At 50.9% G+C, this 14,197-nt stretch overlaps 1 protein-coding gene and 1 long non-coding RNA gene across 6 annotated transcripts in view; one reads left to right on the plus strand and one right to left on the minus strand.

Annotated features, from left to right (window-relative positions):
- Window positions 1–14,197, plus strand: part of SLC2A9 (solute carrier family 2 member 9) — a 150,622-nt gene that overhangs the window by 20,101 nt on the left and 116,324 nt on the right. For 2 of the 5 annotated variants that reach the window (XM_088792890.1, XM_019716591.3), the window contains exons 3-4: window positions 2,914–3,010; window positions 7,691–7,789. In XM_088792890.1, coding sequence (XP_088649016.1) covers window positions 2,948–3,010; window positions 7,691–7,789 — 162 coding nt within the window. In that variant the 5' untranslated portion in view covers window positions 2,914–2,947. Of the gene's footprint in view, window positions 1–2,913; window positions 3,011–4,852; window positions 5,042–7,690; window positions 7,790–14,197 lie in introns of those variants that run through there. The other 3 variants (XM_074321356.2, XM_074321361.2, XM_019716590.3) reach the window with 3 other exon arrangements.
- LOC109437388 (uncharacterized) lies at window positions 3,705–4,838 on the minus strand. Its single transcript, XR_002136245.3, has 2 exons — window positions 4,702–4,838; window positions 3,705–4,440 (listed from the first exon to the last, which is right to left on the minus strand). It is a non-coding gene; the product is annotated as an uncharacterized LOC109437388 (long non-coding RNA).

Consider the following 14,197-nt stretch of genomic DNA (forward strand, 5'->3'; position numbering starts at 1 on the left):
TCACCATGTGAGTTCCCTCCAGCCAGGCCACTTCTCAAGCACTACGCTTGTTTCCAACTGCCCCAGTGATATGTGCACTTGGGCGCCACACACACATCTCAAGCTCACTTCCTGAGCAGAACCCCTCATTTCCTCCCACCCCCAGATCTGTTCCTTTCTGAGTCTTCTCTAGCTGGATGAATGACAATTACCATGAATGAGAGACCAAGGATTTGCCAGGCACTTCCCAAGTCCCTTAACTACATTATCCCTCATCTAACAATCATGATAGAGAGACTGTCATGCGGGGCGGCCTGCGGGGTCTCTGCTCCCGCTCCCCATACAAGAACGCAGGATATGGTGAGGCCACAAAGGAACACCCACGGAGCCATAGATAGGGGAGTCATACTACTATATTCTCTCTGGCGGCACTATACTCTCACTGGAGGCTGGATCCACACTGTCTGCAAACCGCCATCCACGCTTGCCAGACCAGCCGCCATCTTCTTCCTAGCCCCCATTCCTTCTCTCTTCTCTTCTAGCATAGCCACAGCAGTTATATTAGTGGCCAATGGCTCACTGGTTACAGCTGACGGCCAACTAGCCACAGCTGCTGGCCATGCAATCACAGTTGATGGCCATTTACTACCTGAGCCAGCACCTGTCTATGTGAGGCTGAGAGCCTGGAAACTACTTTCTGGGGCTCTGCCCCCACAGAGACTGATAATGGTCTCCAATTGACTGATAAGGAAACAGACCCAGAGGTTAAGCGGTTTGTCTTGGGTCATAGTGGCAGAACCGGTGTTGGGACCCAGATTCCTGACTCCAATATCCCTGCTCTTCCCCCTCCACTCCTCATGCCTTTTCAAATCCTGGCTCTCACCTGATCGCTTGGAGGCTGTCTTCATCCACAGGTACCTGAAGGGCCAGCACATGGCATAACTCTAGGGGCATATTTATGGTGTCATCTGTGTGAATAGCACTCCACAGAATTATATGGTGACACTCACATAGGCTGGAGTGGGAACACAGCCCCTGGAGGTGGACAGGGGTTGGCCGTGAACACCTACGTTCCGGCTTCCTTTGTCCCATCCGTCCCCATCTGACCCCACGCTGAGTCCTCTCTTCCCCTGTTTTCCACCCCCCCACACCTGTTCTGTGAACCAGGCACCTCTCGGCCAGGCTCTGTCAGACTCTGTGGACACAGATGGGTCAGCTGTGGTCCCCGAGTGTGAGGAGTGTGTAGGTCAGGGTTCTCCAGAGGAACTGAACCAATAGGATGTGTATCTATGTATTAGATGTAGTGATATATATGGAGATAGAGATGGGGGGGAGAGATAGAGAGAGATTGTTTTAAGAAACTGGCTCACGAAATTGTGGGGCCTGGCAAGCCCTACGCCCGTACGGCAAGCCAACAGGCTAGACATTCCAGCAAGAGTTGATTGATGTTCCAGTTTGGTTCTGAAGTCTGGAAATACAGGCAGAATTTCTGTGTTATCTTGATGCCAGAGTCCTTCCTCTTTAGGGCACCTTTGCGTTTGCTCGTAAGACCTTCAGCTGATTGGGTGAGGCTCACCCCCATTAGGGAGGGTCATCTGCGTTCCTTCAAGGCAGCAGGTGGTGTTGATCATCTCCAAAACGCACCTGCTACATCTTGCCTGTTCTCTAGATGTCCAACCACACGCCTGGGCCCCATGGCCTAGCTGAGTTGACACAGACAATGAACCATCAGGAAGAAGTTATGGTCGCTGATATGAACATCCGCAGGACAGCAGTCGGCAGGCGCCATTTGGTTCCTGCTAGGCACGTGCTGGGGGATGCACAGGAGGGAGGGGTCAGACTTTCCAGGAGGAACAGATACACGAGCAGAGGAAGTGAACCTTGAAAGTGAAACAGGAAAAGGAGGAAAGACATACTAAGCGAACGGGGCAGCCCAAGAAACACCAGAGAGGCCTGAACATGGAGGCACTGTGGGCTGGAATGTCCCGGGGTGCTGGCATGAGGCAGTTGGGGTCCCTCCGTGGAGTGCCTCAAATATGACACTCAAGTGTTGGTTCCAGCCTCTCACCAACCAACACGCACGTCAGGCCAGCTCACATGACTTCTGGACCTCAGAACCTACCATCGTATATCAACCATATTCTTCCAAAATTTTACTTTGTATGTCTTTTGGCTACTTGAGACCATAGGGCTTAATTCTTTTAAAAAAGTGGTTTTTTAAAAAATTTGTTTTTATAGTTGTAGAAGTGGGCTTACCCCCTCTCCCTCCCCAGGATACAAAGTTAGGAAACTATAGAAAAAGAAGAGGAACATTGGCTAAATACCACAGCCAAATGGTTGTTTTGCTGTTTGGCTGTTTCTAGGCAGCCTATTCTCTATGCACATAAATACGCGCTCTGTCCTGTGCTTATCATGTCTGCAGCCCAGTCTCCTGCAGCGTCACAGCCTGTGCTGGGACAGGCCACTCACCTTCCGTATACCCCATGTGCAGTCTGTACTTTCTTGTTAAATTGTCTTTTCCTAGACTGTAAGCCCCATGAGGGCAAGCCAAGTTCTGTCTTGCTCAAGGTGGTATCCCCATAACCTAGATATCAGGGGCTTGAAGAATATTTGCTGAGTAAATAATTGAATGTATAAATACTTCGCTTTAAATTTAAATGAAAAAAAAAATACATGGATACAGTTTAAGTACATATATTTCTTGAATATGATTCTATTAATAAGTACATCTATTTTTATTGTTGACCATTGTATATTCTGTTTTGTACCTTCCTCTTTTTGTCAAGTAAGAATATATATCATGAGCATTTTCTCATTACATTAAATGTTTTTTAACGTAAGGTTGTAAGTGCTATGTGTGTTGTCATCAGATCAATGTTACCCATCTGTGATAGCAAATGTCTCATGGCTTCTTCCCTTTTCCTTATTTCTCAGGAAAAAGTCCAGTCCCAAATCTGAACAAGCAACCATGAAACTCAGTGAAAAGGACCCAGCAGATAACAAAGAAAGTGATTTGGTGAAAAAGAAATTGGTCAGTCCTGGTTTCCTTACCGCCTCTCTCTTATATGAGTATCCTGGTGACTCTGGGGCAGTCCTTCCTGAAGGTGAGGTCAGGCCAAGAAGCGAGAGCAGGGCTTGGAAGCAGAGGTGGGAAGGAGCCATGGGAATCATAACGTGCTCAGTGAGGCACAGGCCACCGATGGCTTGCACTTTAGTTGATCATACCGTCTGCTGGTGACCTTCTGAGTTTGGGGTGTGTGTGGTGTGTCTCCACTCCAGAGGCCATTTCTCAACAAGGGGATATTGATGTTGAAAGTGACATGTCATGATCCTTAAGGATATGCCCAAACCCATCCCCCAGCTCCACCAGAAGGGCCAGTGCACCTGCCCCCTCCTCCAGGAAGTCCATAACACTTAGAAAGCCTCTCTCCCTCACTGGGACTCCATGGGCCCTCTCTTTAAACCAGATGCAAAAACCAACAGCCAGACAGCACAGGCTCTGTGCTGGGCCTGTAAACGGCTCTCGTTCGGCTCTCTCGGCCACACTAGAGTCAAGGCATCTCCACCCACATTTTATAGGTGAGGAATTGAGGCTCAGAGGGGGTTGAAGCCACTTGCCCAAGGCCATGTAGCTAGTTCAAGGTGGAGCTGGCCTCAAACCTTGACCCGCTCTCCTTGTCTTTTGTGATGGGTGTGGAAGGCAACAGGACTCAGAAGGGAATATGTCCATATTGGTAATACACCTTTATTTAGCAGGACAAAGATCAACACAAGTGCATTTGCCAAACTGCCCAAGAAGTGTGAAATTCGCAGATTCAGCATCATTATCCCCACCTCACAGGTGTGAAAGGGGAGGTCCAGAGAGGACAAGCCACCGCCTCAGGTCATGCAGGGACATGGCAGAGTCATGTTAAACAGACCTTTCCTCCAGGTCGGTGCTCACACCCGGTTGAGTCAAGGCTCCACTGTCCAGGCCTTTGGTGTGACGGGGCTGGCCTCCTCCTCCACTGCCCCTTGCACACTTTAGGCCCCGCCCACACGCGACTATTTCACTTCCCCAGTAGCCCAGGGCGACCGTGCCTGCAGGCCCTGCCTCAGTGTCCTCCCGCCCCACTCTGCCCTTCTCTGTCTGCATACTCTGCAGGCTTAGTCATCCAGCAGCCAACTCTTCCAGAAAGTCTTCCGTGATCCAACCCCAGGTTGGCTCAGTGCCTTCTCCGGGTTTTCCCAGGGAATCCTTAGCTATTGTATGTCATGTTGCAACCGAGAGTTTCCATGTCAGAATCCTGCTCTGGACCATAGGTCTGCGAAAGGGAATAGGATGGCTGGCTGAAAATCAATTCCGGAAAGAGCCGGTTCTCCCAGTTTCCTGCATGATTAATATGCAGAATGGTCTTTGCACTGAGGGCTTCATGTTTTGCACTTGTAAACATGGTGGCTCAGAGAAGCAAAGCGACTTGCCTAAGGACACAGTACAAAAAGTAGTGATTGGCAGTGTATTACATATATGCTAATTGAAAACATGAAAAGGAAAAAAAAAAAATGAGCAGCGGAGTCAGGGTTGGAACCCTACCAGGCTTCTACTGCAAAGGCAGCGAACTTTCCCTTCAGTGCCAAACCTTAAAGGGACACGCCCTGTGTTTATGCCGGTTACTCCCTTCCCTGCAGCTGCTGGCCTTGTTAAGAGGGAAAATAAAAAGTTTCCAAAAGAAGAATCCATACCCTGGAGTGACTCCTGCTCCTGAGAAGACATGTTTCCCGTCTAGGATTTTCCAGTTGCTGTTAGGACTTGGGAACGAGGGAAATAAAAACGTTGCCCATTTCCTGTTCAGACAAGAGAAAATTGCCACACTTCCTGTGCTGGCGTCCCGCCCCCTTCCGTGGACTCTGCCTCTTCACTCACGGAGATGCCTTGGCAGAGCTCGGGCCCTGAGCCGCCTCGGAAACAAGCATGGACTCCCAGGAGCTCAGCTCAGCTCACCTCATACAGGGCCCCAGCCCTCCAGGGCCCCCCAGTGGAGCCTGCCCTGGGAGCAGGACACCGGGTGGGAGGAAAAAACAGGTAAACAGGGAAACTGGCCTCTGTACTCCCCATGGAGGGCTTGGAGTCCCACTGTGGGTGGCCGGCCACAGGACTTTGGTCAGGGAGGCCTGCCTTTGCGTCCTGGTGTCCTGGTCCCTGTGACTTTGGCCGTGGGGCTCCAACATTCCAGCCGTGGTTTCCTGGGGCGGACAGCACCTTCTGGCAGTGTGTTTGTGCTCATGTAATGAGACCACGCTGGGTGGTGTCCCTTCCCTGCCTCCACAGCAGTCACCTCTGCCCCTAAGACCGTTGGTTAGAGGTGGTGGGCACAGGCAGGCCACGCGGGGGCAGGGGAACCTGGAATATGGCTCCCACCTGTCCTTCTCCACCCTCTGATGGGTGCCGACAAGGGAAGATTGATGAGGTGGGGAGCCAGGGGGGCCCAGGGGATCAGGAGAGGTGGCATCGGATCTGAGACCCAGAGGATGAGTTTCAGGACAACGGGATGGGGAATGGGCGTCTTGTCCAAAATGTGATTCTGTTTTGTCAGTGAATCCCATTCAGTTCAAGCTGCTCTGACTGCAGAAAAATGCAGTTGTTCCTCGGTATCCATGGGGGATTTGTGTCAGGACCCTCCCCCCCCACCTCCCACCCCCGCAAATACCAAAGTCCATGGATGCTCAATTCCCTTATGTTAAAGGGCATAGTGTTCACATGTAACTTACATAATCCTCCTATGTATTTTAAATCATCTTTAGATTACCTGTAATACCTAATGCAGTGCAAACGCTATGGAAGTAGTTGTTACACAGTATTGTTTAGGGAATAATGACAAGAGAAAAAGTCTGTACGTGTTCAGCACAGATGAATTGCCCATCGTAGGCTTAACACATAGCACACGTCAGCAACCACGTGACTTTTGTTTCCGAATATTTTCGATCAGTGGTTGAATCCACACGTGTGAAACCCGTGGGTTTGGGGGGCTAATGGATTCCATTCCCCTGGCCTATAAATCCTCCCTCTTGCCTTGGGGGACCATCCAGTCACCAGCTCCCTGTCTGCAGCAGGCTCAGTCCCTAGAAGCAGAGAGCAAGAAGCAAGACCTCTACCCTTAAAAGTATGACCCCCGCCCACTGTGCAGCCTCTGCTGCTGACCCTCATGGGCACCCAACTCAGGACAGGTGAGAGACCCTTACGTGCTGTAACTCCTTTCTTCTGCATAATATCCTAGGAAGTGTGTCTAATATCCCCATTTACAGAGGCGGACGCTAAGTCACAGCAGCGATGTGACTGATCTAAGGCTACACAGCGGTCAGAGGCAAAGGGGTCGGGGTTCAGGTGGAGTAGAATTCAGAGATCAGTGTAAACAGTAGGCGGAGCTTTCAGGGAGCAGACCTTGGTAATGGCTCTCAGATATGTCGTCTCCAGAAGTGACGATTTCAGATGGATGTCGCCACACAGGCCAGGCCAGGAGAGATCCTGGCATGTCACGCGGGGAGCGGCCATGCTGTATGGCTGGGAGTGCAGAGGGAAAACAAAGAGTAAACACCCTTTCTGAACGCTCACTGCATGCACACAGCACTCTGAGGGGCCTTGTCCAGCAACACATTGACCCCTCAACCATCTATGCAGCCAATGCTGTTGTTTAGGTCCATTTTACAGCTGGGCAAGCTGAGCCCCAGAAAGATCAAGAAACTTGCTCAGGTCCCACAGTTGAGGGGAGGAGGTGTCTGGCGTGGAGCAGATGCCAGAGGCGGCTACCCAGGTAGGCAGAACAGGGAATTGGCTATTGGGGTCCTGTTGCCCCTTCCAAAGAGAATTTGACTGACAGTTCCCTGAGCTGTGGACCACATCTGTCCTGTTTACTGTGTCCCCAGAGCTTTGTCAGGGCCGGGCACCTAGGACACACACACACACACACACACACACACACACACACACATTGAATGATGACAAAGAAACTGCCTTCCAAGAGCACCTGGGTCCCTTCCAACCGCTGAGCGGCCCATATGCCCCCGGCCAGCCAAGGATGGCAGCCTCTCCTGCCTCCAGCTCCTGCCAGTGGGCCAGCCTTTGCCAAGGGGCCCAGATGATTCTGCTGCATGGTTCTGCTGTGGCTGTGGCAATCCTTGGATAGGGCCGCAGGGCAGGATGACATGGAGGCCAATGCCTGCATCTCCGGGCCAAGTCCTGTAATTCTGTCTGCAGGGCCTTGTCCCAAGGTGGTCATACTGGCTTGTGGATTCACCACTCTGCCTGGAGCAGGGCGTGCGTAGGTGTGTGTCTGTGTGGCCGTCAGGAGCCTCAGGGAGCCCTACACTCTGCTCCCAGATGAAGAGGCAGCAAGGGAGAGGCAGTGTGGTGCCGTGGGTGATGACGTGGGGGGTGGAGCCAGACCACCTGGCTCCAGTCCCCATCCCGACAGGGAGAGCTCTGTGCCAGTTTCATCACCTATAACACCAGGAAAATAATACTGATCTGTGGATCCCACGAAATAATAACCAGAAAGTGCTTAGCACAACGCCTGGCTCATGGCTCTTCATAATTGCCAGCTGCTACTGCTGGCAACCTAGTCTGGCCTTTGCTTTTTGCTCCTACGTTATGTGGGTCGAAACTGGCGCAGTTCAGCTGAAATAGCAGTGTGTCGTCGAGTGCCAAGGTCTGACGTGCTGTCCTCTCCTTTCCCAGGACTGGTCCTGCTCGCTCATCGTGGCCTCTCTCGTGGGCGCTTTGGGTTCCTCCTTCCTGTACGGTTACAACCTCTCCGTGGTGAACGCCCCCACTCCGGTGAGTGGCCCGCGGCCGCGCGACGCGTCCGGTAGGGGGCGCTGCGGAGACACGGAAAAGTGGGTGCTACCGTGGTGCTGGGTGGTACCGACCCTGCAGGTTCTGAGCCAGACTCTTGCTGGACACTGGGGGAGGGGAGTATAGACAGAAAGAGACCAGGCCCTGCCTTCGAGTGGGAGGTGGGAGATACAGAAACAGACTACGGTAACAATAGGGGGGTCAGTTCCTTGAGGCCGGAGCGTGGGTGTCCTGGGACTGTAGGGAGAGGTGGGGGGCTACGGAGGTCCCAGGGGCAGATCTTGAGGGTCTTATTCCAGGGCAAGGAGGTGGCACGGTGTCTGAGGAGTCACGAGGAGCCTTAGGCATGGAAACCTTTTCCTGGCCTATACTCTTTGCACTCATAGATTTTAATCAGAACTAGAGGTCACTTGAGAATCTGGTAGTTAAGATCCATAGGTGGCTTTTGTTTTCTCTGGGATTGAGTCCTTAATGCAGCTCTCCCAGAGCCCTGAACACTGCCCAGCTGGTCTGCACTTCTCACCTGCCTAGGCTGTTAGGTCTAGGTGTTGCCACCTGCTAGAGGTGCTGGCTCCTGCTGGACCCACCTCCACCCTGGGGTAGAGTGGATGGGGGCGGGGGTGGGGTGAGGGAAGACTTCCTGCAGGAGGTGATGGAAATCTGTGTCTTGACCATGGAGCGAAGGCACAGAGGCCGAGCTATGAAACATTTGCAGAAATGCAGGTATGATGTGTGTGGGGCACAGGATGTGTTTTGGACGCAGAGGACAGGAGCTGAAGAGGCAGGCAGGAGCCAGGCTGTGGACATCCCTGGGGTTCCCTGCTTTTCAGGCTTTTCCCTGCTTGGAGGCCCAGCATCCCCTCCAGGGAGGCTGGACGTGCGTCTCAAAGGCGTCCCAGAAGCCGTGGATGTGCAGAGGTGCCTCAGGGATCCAGACCCCATTAACTCCTACATTTGGGGGCTCTCTGTAAGTTCCTTTGAAAACCTGATTCTGATGCTATAAACAGTTTGAAAACCAGGGGGTCAGGGTGGTTTCTCCAAACACTTGCAGCTATCACGGCTTTGATTTTGTCCTTATGGTATCACCCCAAGGTAGAAATCTGATTTGTCCGCATTTGTCTTTAAAAGGGGATTGGGAATTTGCCCTCCTGCTTCATCTTGAAAGTTCACCAGAAACTCCAGCAGAAAGTGGAGGACCTTTGCTCTCACGGCTTGAGGGGCAGACATGCAAAATTTGAACCTGGAATAGAATGATATGGGTGGAAAAATAATGATTCAAGCAATGACTGTGGGAACATGAGCAAGGGACAATTCTGTCATTGTTTCCAAAAAAAAATTTAATTAGTAAACTTTTTTTTAGAGCAGTTTTAAGTTCACAGCAAAACTGACCAGGAAGCACAGAGATTTCCCATATACCCCTTGGTCCCCCCCACACGCACACACAGCGTCCCCCACTGTCAACTTCCCCACCAGAATGGTACACTTGTTAAAATCGATTAACCTACCTTGACACATCAAAGTCTATGGTTAACTTTAGGGTTCCTGCTTGGTGTTGTTACATTGAATGGGTTTTGACAAATGTATAATGACACGTACTCACCATTGTGGTATCTTACAAAATATTTTTCTATTTTTTTTCACTTCTAAGGCTTTGTCTAAATCTACTTTTTCCCAAAGATTGTTCATATATGCTGTCTTACATCCTTTTTAGGCTTAATATTTATATTGTAAGCATTTTTCCATGTTACTGAAAATTCTCCATCCCCAGGATTTCTAGGAGCTGTGTATTGCTGTGTCGTGTGGATATCCTACCTTCCTGATGTGACCTCTTAGGTTGTTCTCAATTTTTCTCTAGTGTAACATACTGCTGCATTGTTTAAATTGGGGCCTGTGGTTTGGTTGGGTTTGGTTTGAATCAGAGCTGGCAGAGCTGCCGGCTCACAGGAGGAGGGGGCTCTTTCTAGGCCTGGGCTGTTGGTGTCTGGGTGATCCAGACTATGGGTGCCACCCCTGTCTGTTCCAGCCCCTGGGCTCCCCAGCTTATTGGAGCTGGGGAGCCTGCATCTTTGATTCAGAATTTCATTTCCTTATTTTCTAAAGTTCTGGGAAAAATGCCTTTGCTGAACATAATGGGACAAGGAACAGGGTGCCCTCAGGGCTGGCTAAGGTATGCTTAGAGGGGTGGGGGCAATGGGGGCCGCAGTCAGACACAGGGATCAGAGGGTCGCCCAGCCTAGCCCACTTGGAGGGAGCACGCGGGAGTGGCACTGCTGGTGTGAACAAACTCAGACAATAAAAGTAGAACATCCTTTTTCTGACCCACAGGAGAAAGACACTGAGTTTTATTGAGCACCTACTATATACATCATGCTAGGGACCACATACCCTTCCAGCAGCCTTATCTGCAAGCTAAGGGCATCACTCCTGTTCTACAAATAAGTCGTTTTAGAATTGGTGCTGGAAACCATCACCCTGAACGTGGGTTGGATGAGATGCCGTTTGAAAGCCCCTGCTGCCTCAAGGCTGATTTTTTTTTTTTTTAAAGATTTTATTGGGGAAGGGGAACAGGACTTTATTGGGGAACAGTGTGTACTTCCAGAACTTTTTTTCCAAGTCAAGTTGTTGTCCTTTCAATCTTAGTTGTGGAGGGCGCAGCTCAGCTCCAGGTCCAGTTGCTGTTGCTAGTTGCAGGGGGTGCAGCCCACCATCCCTTGCGGGACTTGAGGAGTTGAACTGGCAAACTTGTGGTTGAGAGCCCACTGGCCCATGTGGGAATCGAACCGGCAGCCTTCGGAGTTAGGAGCACGGAGCTCTAACCAACTGAGCCACTGGGCCAGCCCATTAAGGCTGATTTTGAGCAGCCACAAGTAATTTGAACAGTAATGAAAATACTCGCCCTTTGCATTCCAGCCAATCAGAGGCCATGCAAGGAGTGGGAAACGTTATCTCAGGGTGAATAGCAGGTCTGCAGAACTGTGCTGTCCCACTGTAAACACGGCGATGCAATCTCTCAGCAGAATGTTCCAGCAGGAGAGAGGCTCAGGATTAATTTTTTTTTTTTTTTAAATAAGAAGGATATTTGGGAGTACACATTTCTCTCTGCTTCTGCCTAAGGCCAAATAGGAAATGAAACTTTCTTTGTTCACGTTCTACATAATTAAACCCAAGCATCAGACCAGTCCCGCTCAGTGCAAAGGTGGTGGAGGGGGGAACCCAGAAAGCTCTGACAGTCTTACTCTCCTGACTGTCCCTGGCAATTGAGGCGTCCTCTTTCATCGTGTTTAGTTTTCATGCTAAAAGACGGCCATGGGAGCCAGGTATTCTCGGGTGTCTAGAAGTCTAGAGGTTTCTTTCCCACCCAGGTAGCTAAAGTTCCCCGGGGAACCACACAGTGGAGGGGGGGGACATAAAGCACCACCAATGTGCAAACTGGATATGAAGTGAAGTCGAACGGGAGCTGGACAGATTCCTGAGGACCTGGGAGGGGTCCCCGAGACCACCCCACGTGCGATGACTCACTGGGAGGACTCACAGGACTCTGGACATAGGCGTAGTTGGGACTGTGATTTATTACGGTGAAAGGATGCGAAGCGAAATCAGCAAAGGGAAGAGGCACCTGGGGCAAAGGTCACAGGAAACCAGGTGCAGCCTTCCCGAGTCCTCTCCCAGCCGAGGCAAGCAGGACACACTTGATTTCCCCAGCAATGAGCTGTGACAACACCCGTGAAGTGTCCACCAGGGAAGCTCCTCAGAGACTCGGAGTTCAGGGTTTTTATTAGGGGCGCGTCACATAGGCACCCCGTGCTTGGCAGGCACACACTTCCCGTCCCTTGCAGAAGGAAAGCGGGTGTTCAGCAGACACCATGCTGTTTGCACCGTTCAGGCCCCATGAGCCGCTCTTACAGGTTCTGGCAGTGGTGGGAACCCTCCCGATGCCCAGTGCCCAATGCCCGAAGCAGGCCAGGGCCAACCTTGCAAGCAGGCCTTTCAGAGGAGCGCAGCCTCAGGCCAGATGTGTTAACTGTTTCTGCACAGGAGGCCTTCGCTCTGCCACTCAGGTGACATTAGGTGGCACTGCTGGGTTTGTGGAATTTTGTCCTCGCGTGGTCTTTCCTTCAAAGACTGTGGTCTGGTGGCAGGCGCATTGTTAAGGACTTCTGGACTCTTCTCCTGGCTGTGCCGATGTGGTCGGTGGTGCACTGTCTTTACAACTCCCTCAGGTGTTATGCCACGCTCTTAAGCAATGGTGGGTGTGCTCTGGCCCGTCCACACACGTGTTCTGTGTATGTGTATTTTTAAAGCACCCCGAGAATAATTTTAGATGGATTCATGGCAGACTCTGCGTGACTCAGTAGGGAACATGAATGTCATAAAACAGGCCACAAGGTAATTTACCTGCCATTGTCTGCCAATTTCCTGTCATCACCTGGAGGTGTGCTAAGCCAGTCTTCCCGGCTGCAAATTGCATAGTTCAATGTGTTGCCAGAAGCTCAGCTCCTGAGTTACTGTCTGGGAGATAGCGGTAAATCATTCATGAATTTATAGGTCTGAGAAATAAACAAGTCTAGGACCCTTATTTTACAGACATAGAAATCCTGGTGTCAATCCCACTGCCAGCCACCCCAACTTCTGATTCTTGCTGTGAGCTTCTTGTGGATGCAGTACTGTGCTTTCTATCCTCGCATTAAATCCTCGCATTAAATCCTCAGTAGCGCTTTGAGGAGGGAGAGGATTTCACAGATGAGGCACGGAGAGGTTAAGTAACTTACTTAGGCTCACCCAGCAGAGCAGTGGTAGAGCTGAGAGCTGACTAAAGTGGATCCCAGGGCCCTTACCCGTGGAGAACCCTGCCCTCAGAGGCACAGTGACTTGCTGGAGGTCACAGAAGGACTCAGTGGTACAAGCAAGTCTTGGACCCAAGACTCTCGACTCTGCTCGGTTTCCGTTCCTTTAACCAGGTAGCCTCTTATTTGTTTCTTTGCGATTTGGGCTCTAGTCAGCACTAATAATATAAATGCTCCCTGATAAATTCATTACAAAATTCTCTGAGACTCATCATCTCTTACCAATTGCACAAGCCTCCTGACTGGTCTGCGTGTCTCCAGTCTGAACTTTCTGAAATGGCCTCCACACTGCACCCACAATGTCCTAAAACGCAAATCAGAACTCTTGATTCCATATTCAAATTCTCCAATCACCGCCCCCTCCCCCCGCCAGTACCCCCAGGATGCAGTGTGCACTCCTTAGGCTGGCTCTCCAGGTCAGTTATGACCAGCCCCTGCCTGCTCTCCAACCTTCTTCCAGCTGCTGGGCCACCCTCCAACCCCGCTGAATCATCATGGTTCCTCTGTGTCAGCACATGGCTGCCGGCTTCTCTGCCTTTGAGAATTCTGACTACTGCCGTCCAACCTGAGCCCACCACACCTGCCCTTCTTGCTTACCTGATCCGGGTTTCCACAGCCCTTCTCAGCTTCCTGCTGCGACAGCACTTTCACCCCATGTTATAATTGCATGTTTACCCTGATGTTGTCTCTACTAGATATCAAGCTTCTAGAAGGCACGGGCTGTAGAACTTGTATCTGGAAGGCAGGATGGGAACCTGGGCCCCTGAGGGTAAAGAGGCTGGTATGCAGAGCCAGGTAGAAAGACACAAGAACGGGTCTCTTGGAAGTAGGCCCAATGGAAAAGTAAAAGACGGAGCCCATGAGTGAGATGGCCCAAAGCGCACCTAGAGTTGAGCTGGCACAGGGGCCTTAACGCTATAGCAGGTCGTTTCATTCAACGTCATTTCATTACAACGTTGATGAGATGCTGTAGAAACTTAACTCTTGTTTAGATCAATTAGTCTGTGGGCAAACTGGTTTCCTTACAGGCCGTTCAGCTAAAGTGGCAGAACCTATTGATGGAGCTAAATGAGGATGTCATGTATAAAAAAGATGCAGCGGTCACCGATTTTTATTATTATATGGTGCCCAACCGCAGCAGAAACTCAATTTAAAACACAAACACTCGCTGAAGCACCTGTTCTGTACTACGCAGTGCCAGGCAGTGTCCACAAGTCTCACACTCAGTGAATATCCGTGCAAATATTACCTGAATAACCTCCATTGCCTGGCTTCTGCTATCACCTAAGCCTCCAGCTGCCTTTTCTCTAGGCCTTTGCTGGATTCACACTTGGAGAAGACAGACATTTAATGACTAAAGGCATCATTTTGGAACCGACTTTCAGGGAACATTCAAGAATGTGATCCCACGGGGGGCACAGGTGAGGCTACTCCACTGTCTGCAGAGATCCCCACAGCAGCGCCTAGCAGTGACTGACATGGAAGCCGCCCCTTTTCCCACAGGCTCCTGAATGCCTGGAAAGAACAGGCATTTCCTTCCAAACAG

This window comes from Rhinolophus sinicus, chromosome 1, assembly GCF_057876585.1.
Source record: "Rhinolophus sinicus isolate RSI-liver-muscle chromosome 1, RSI-T2T, whole genome shotgun sequence".
Lineage (NCBI taxonomy): Eukaryota > Metazoa > Chordata > Mammalia > Chiroptera > Rhinolophidae > Rhinolophus > Rhinolophus sinicus.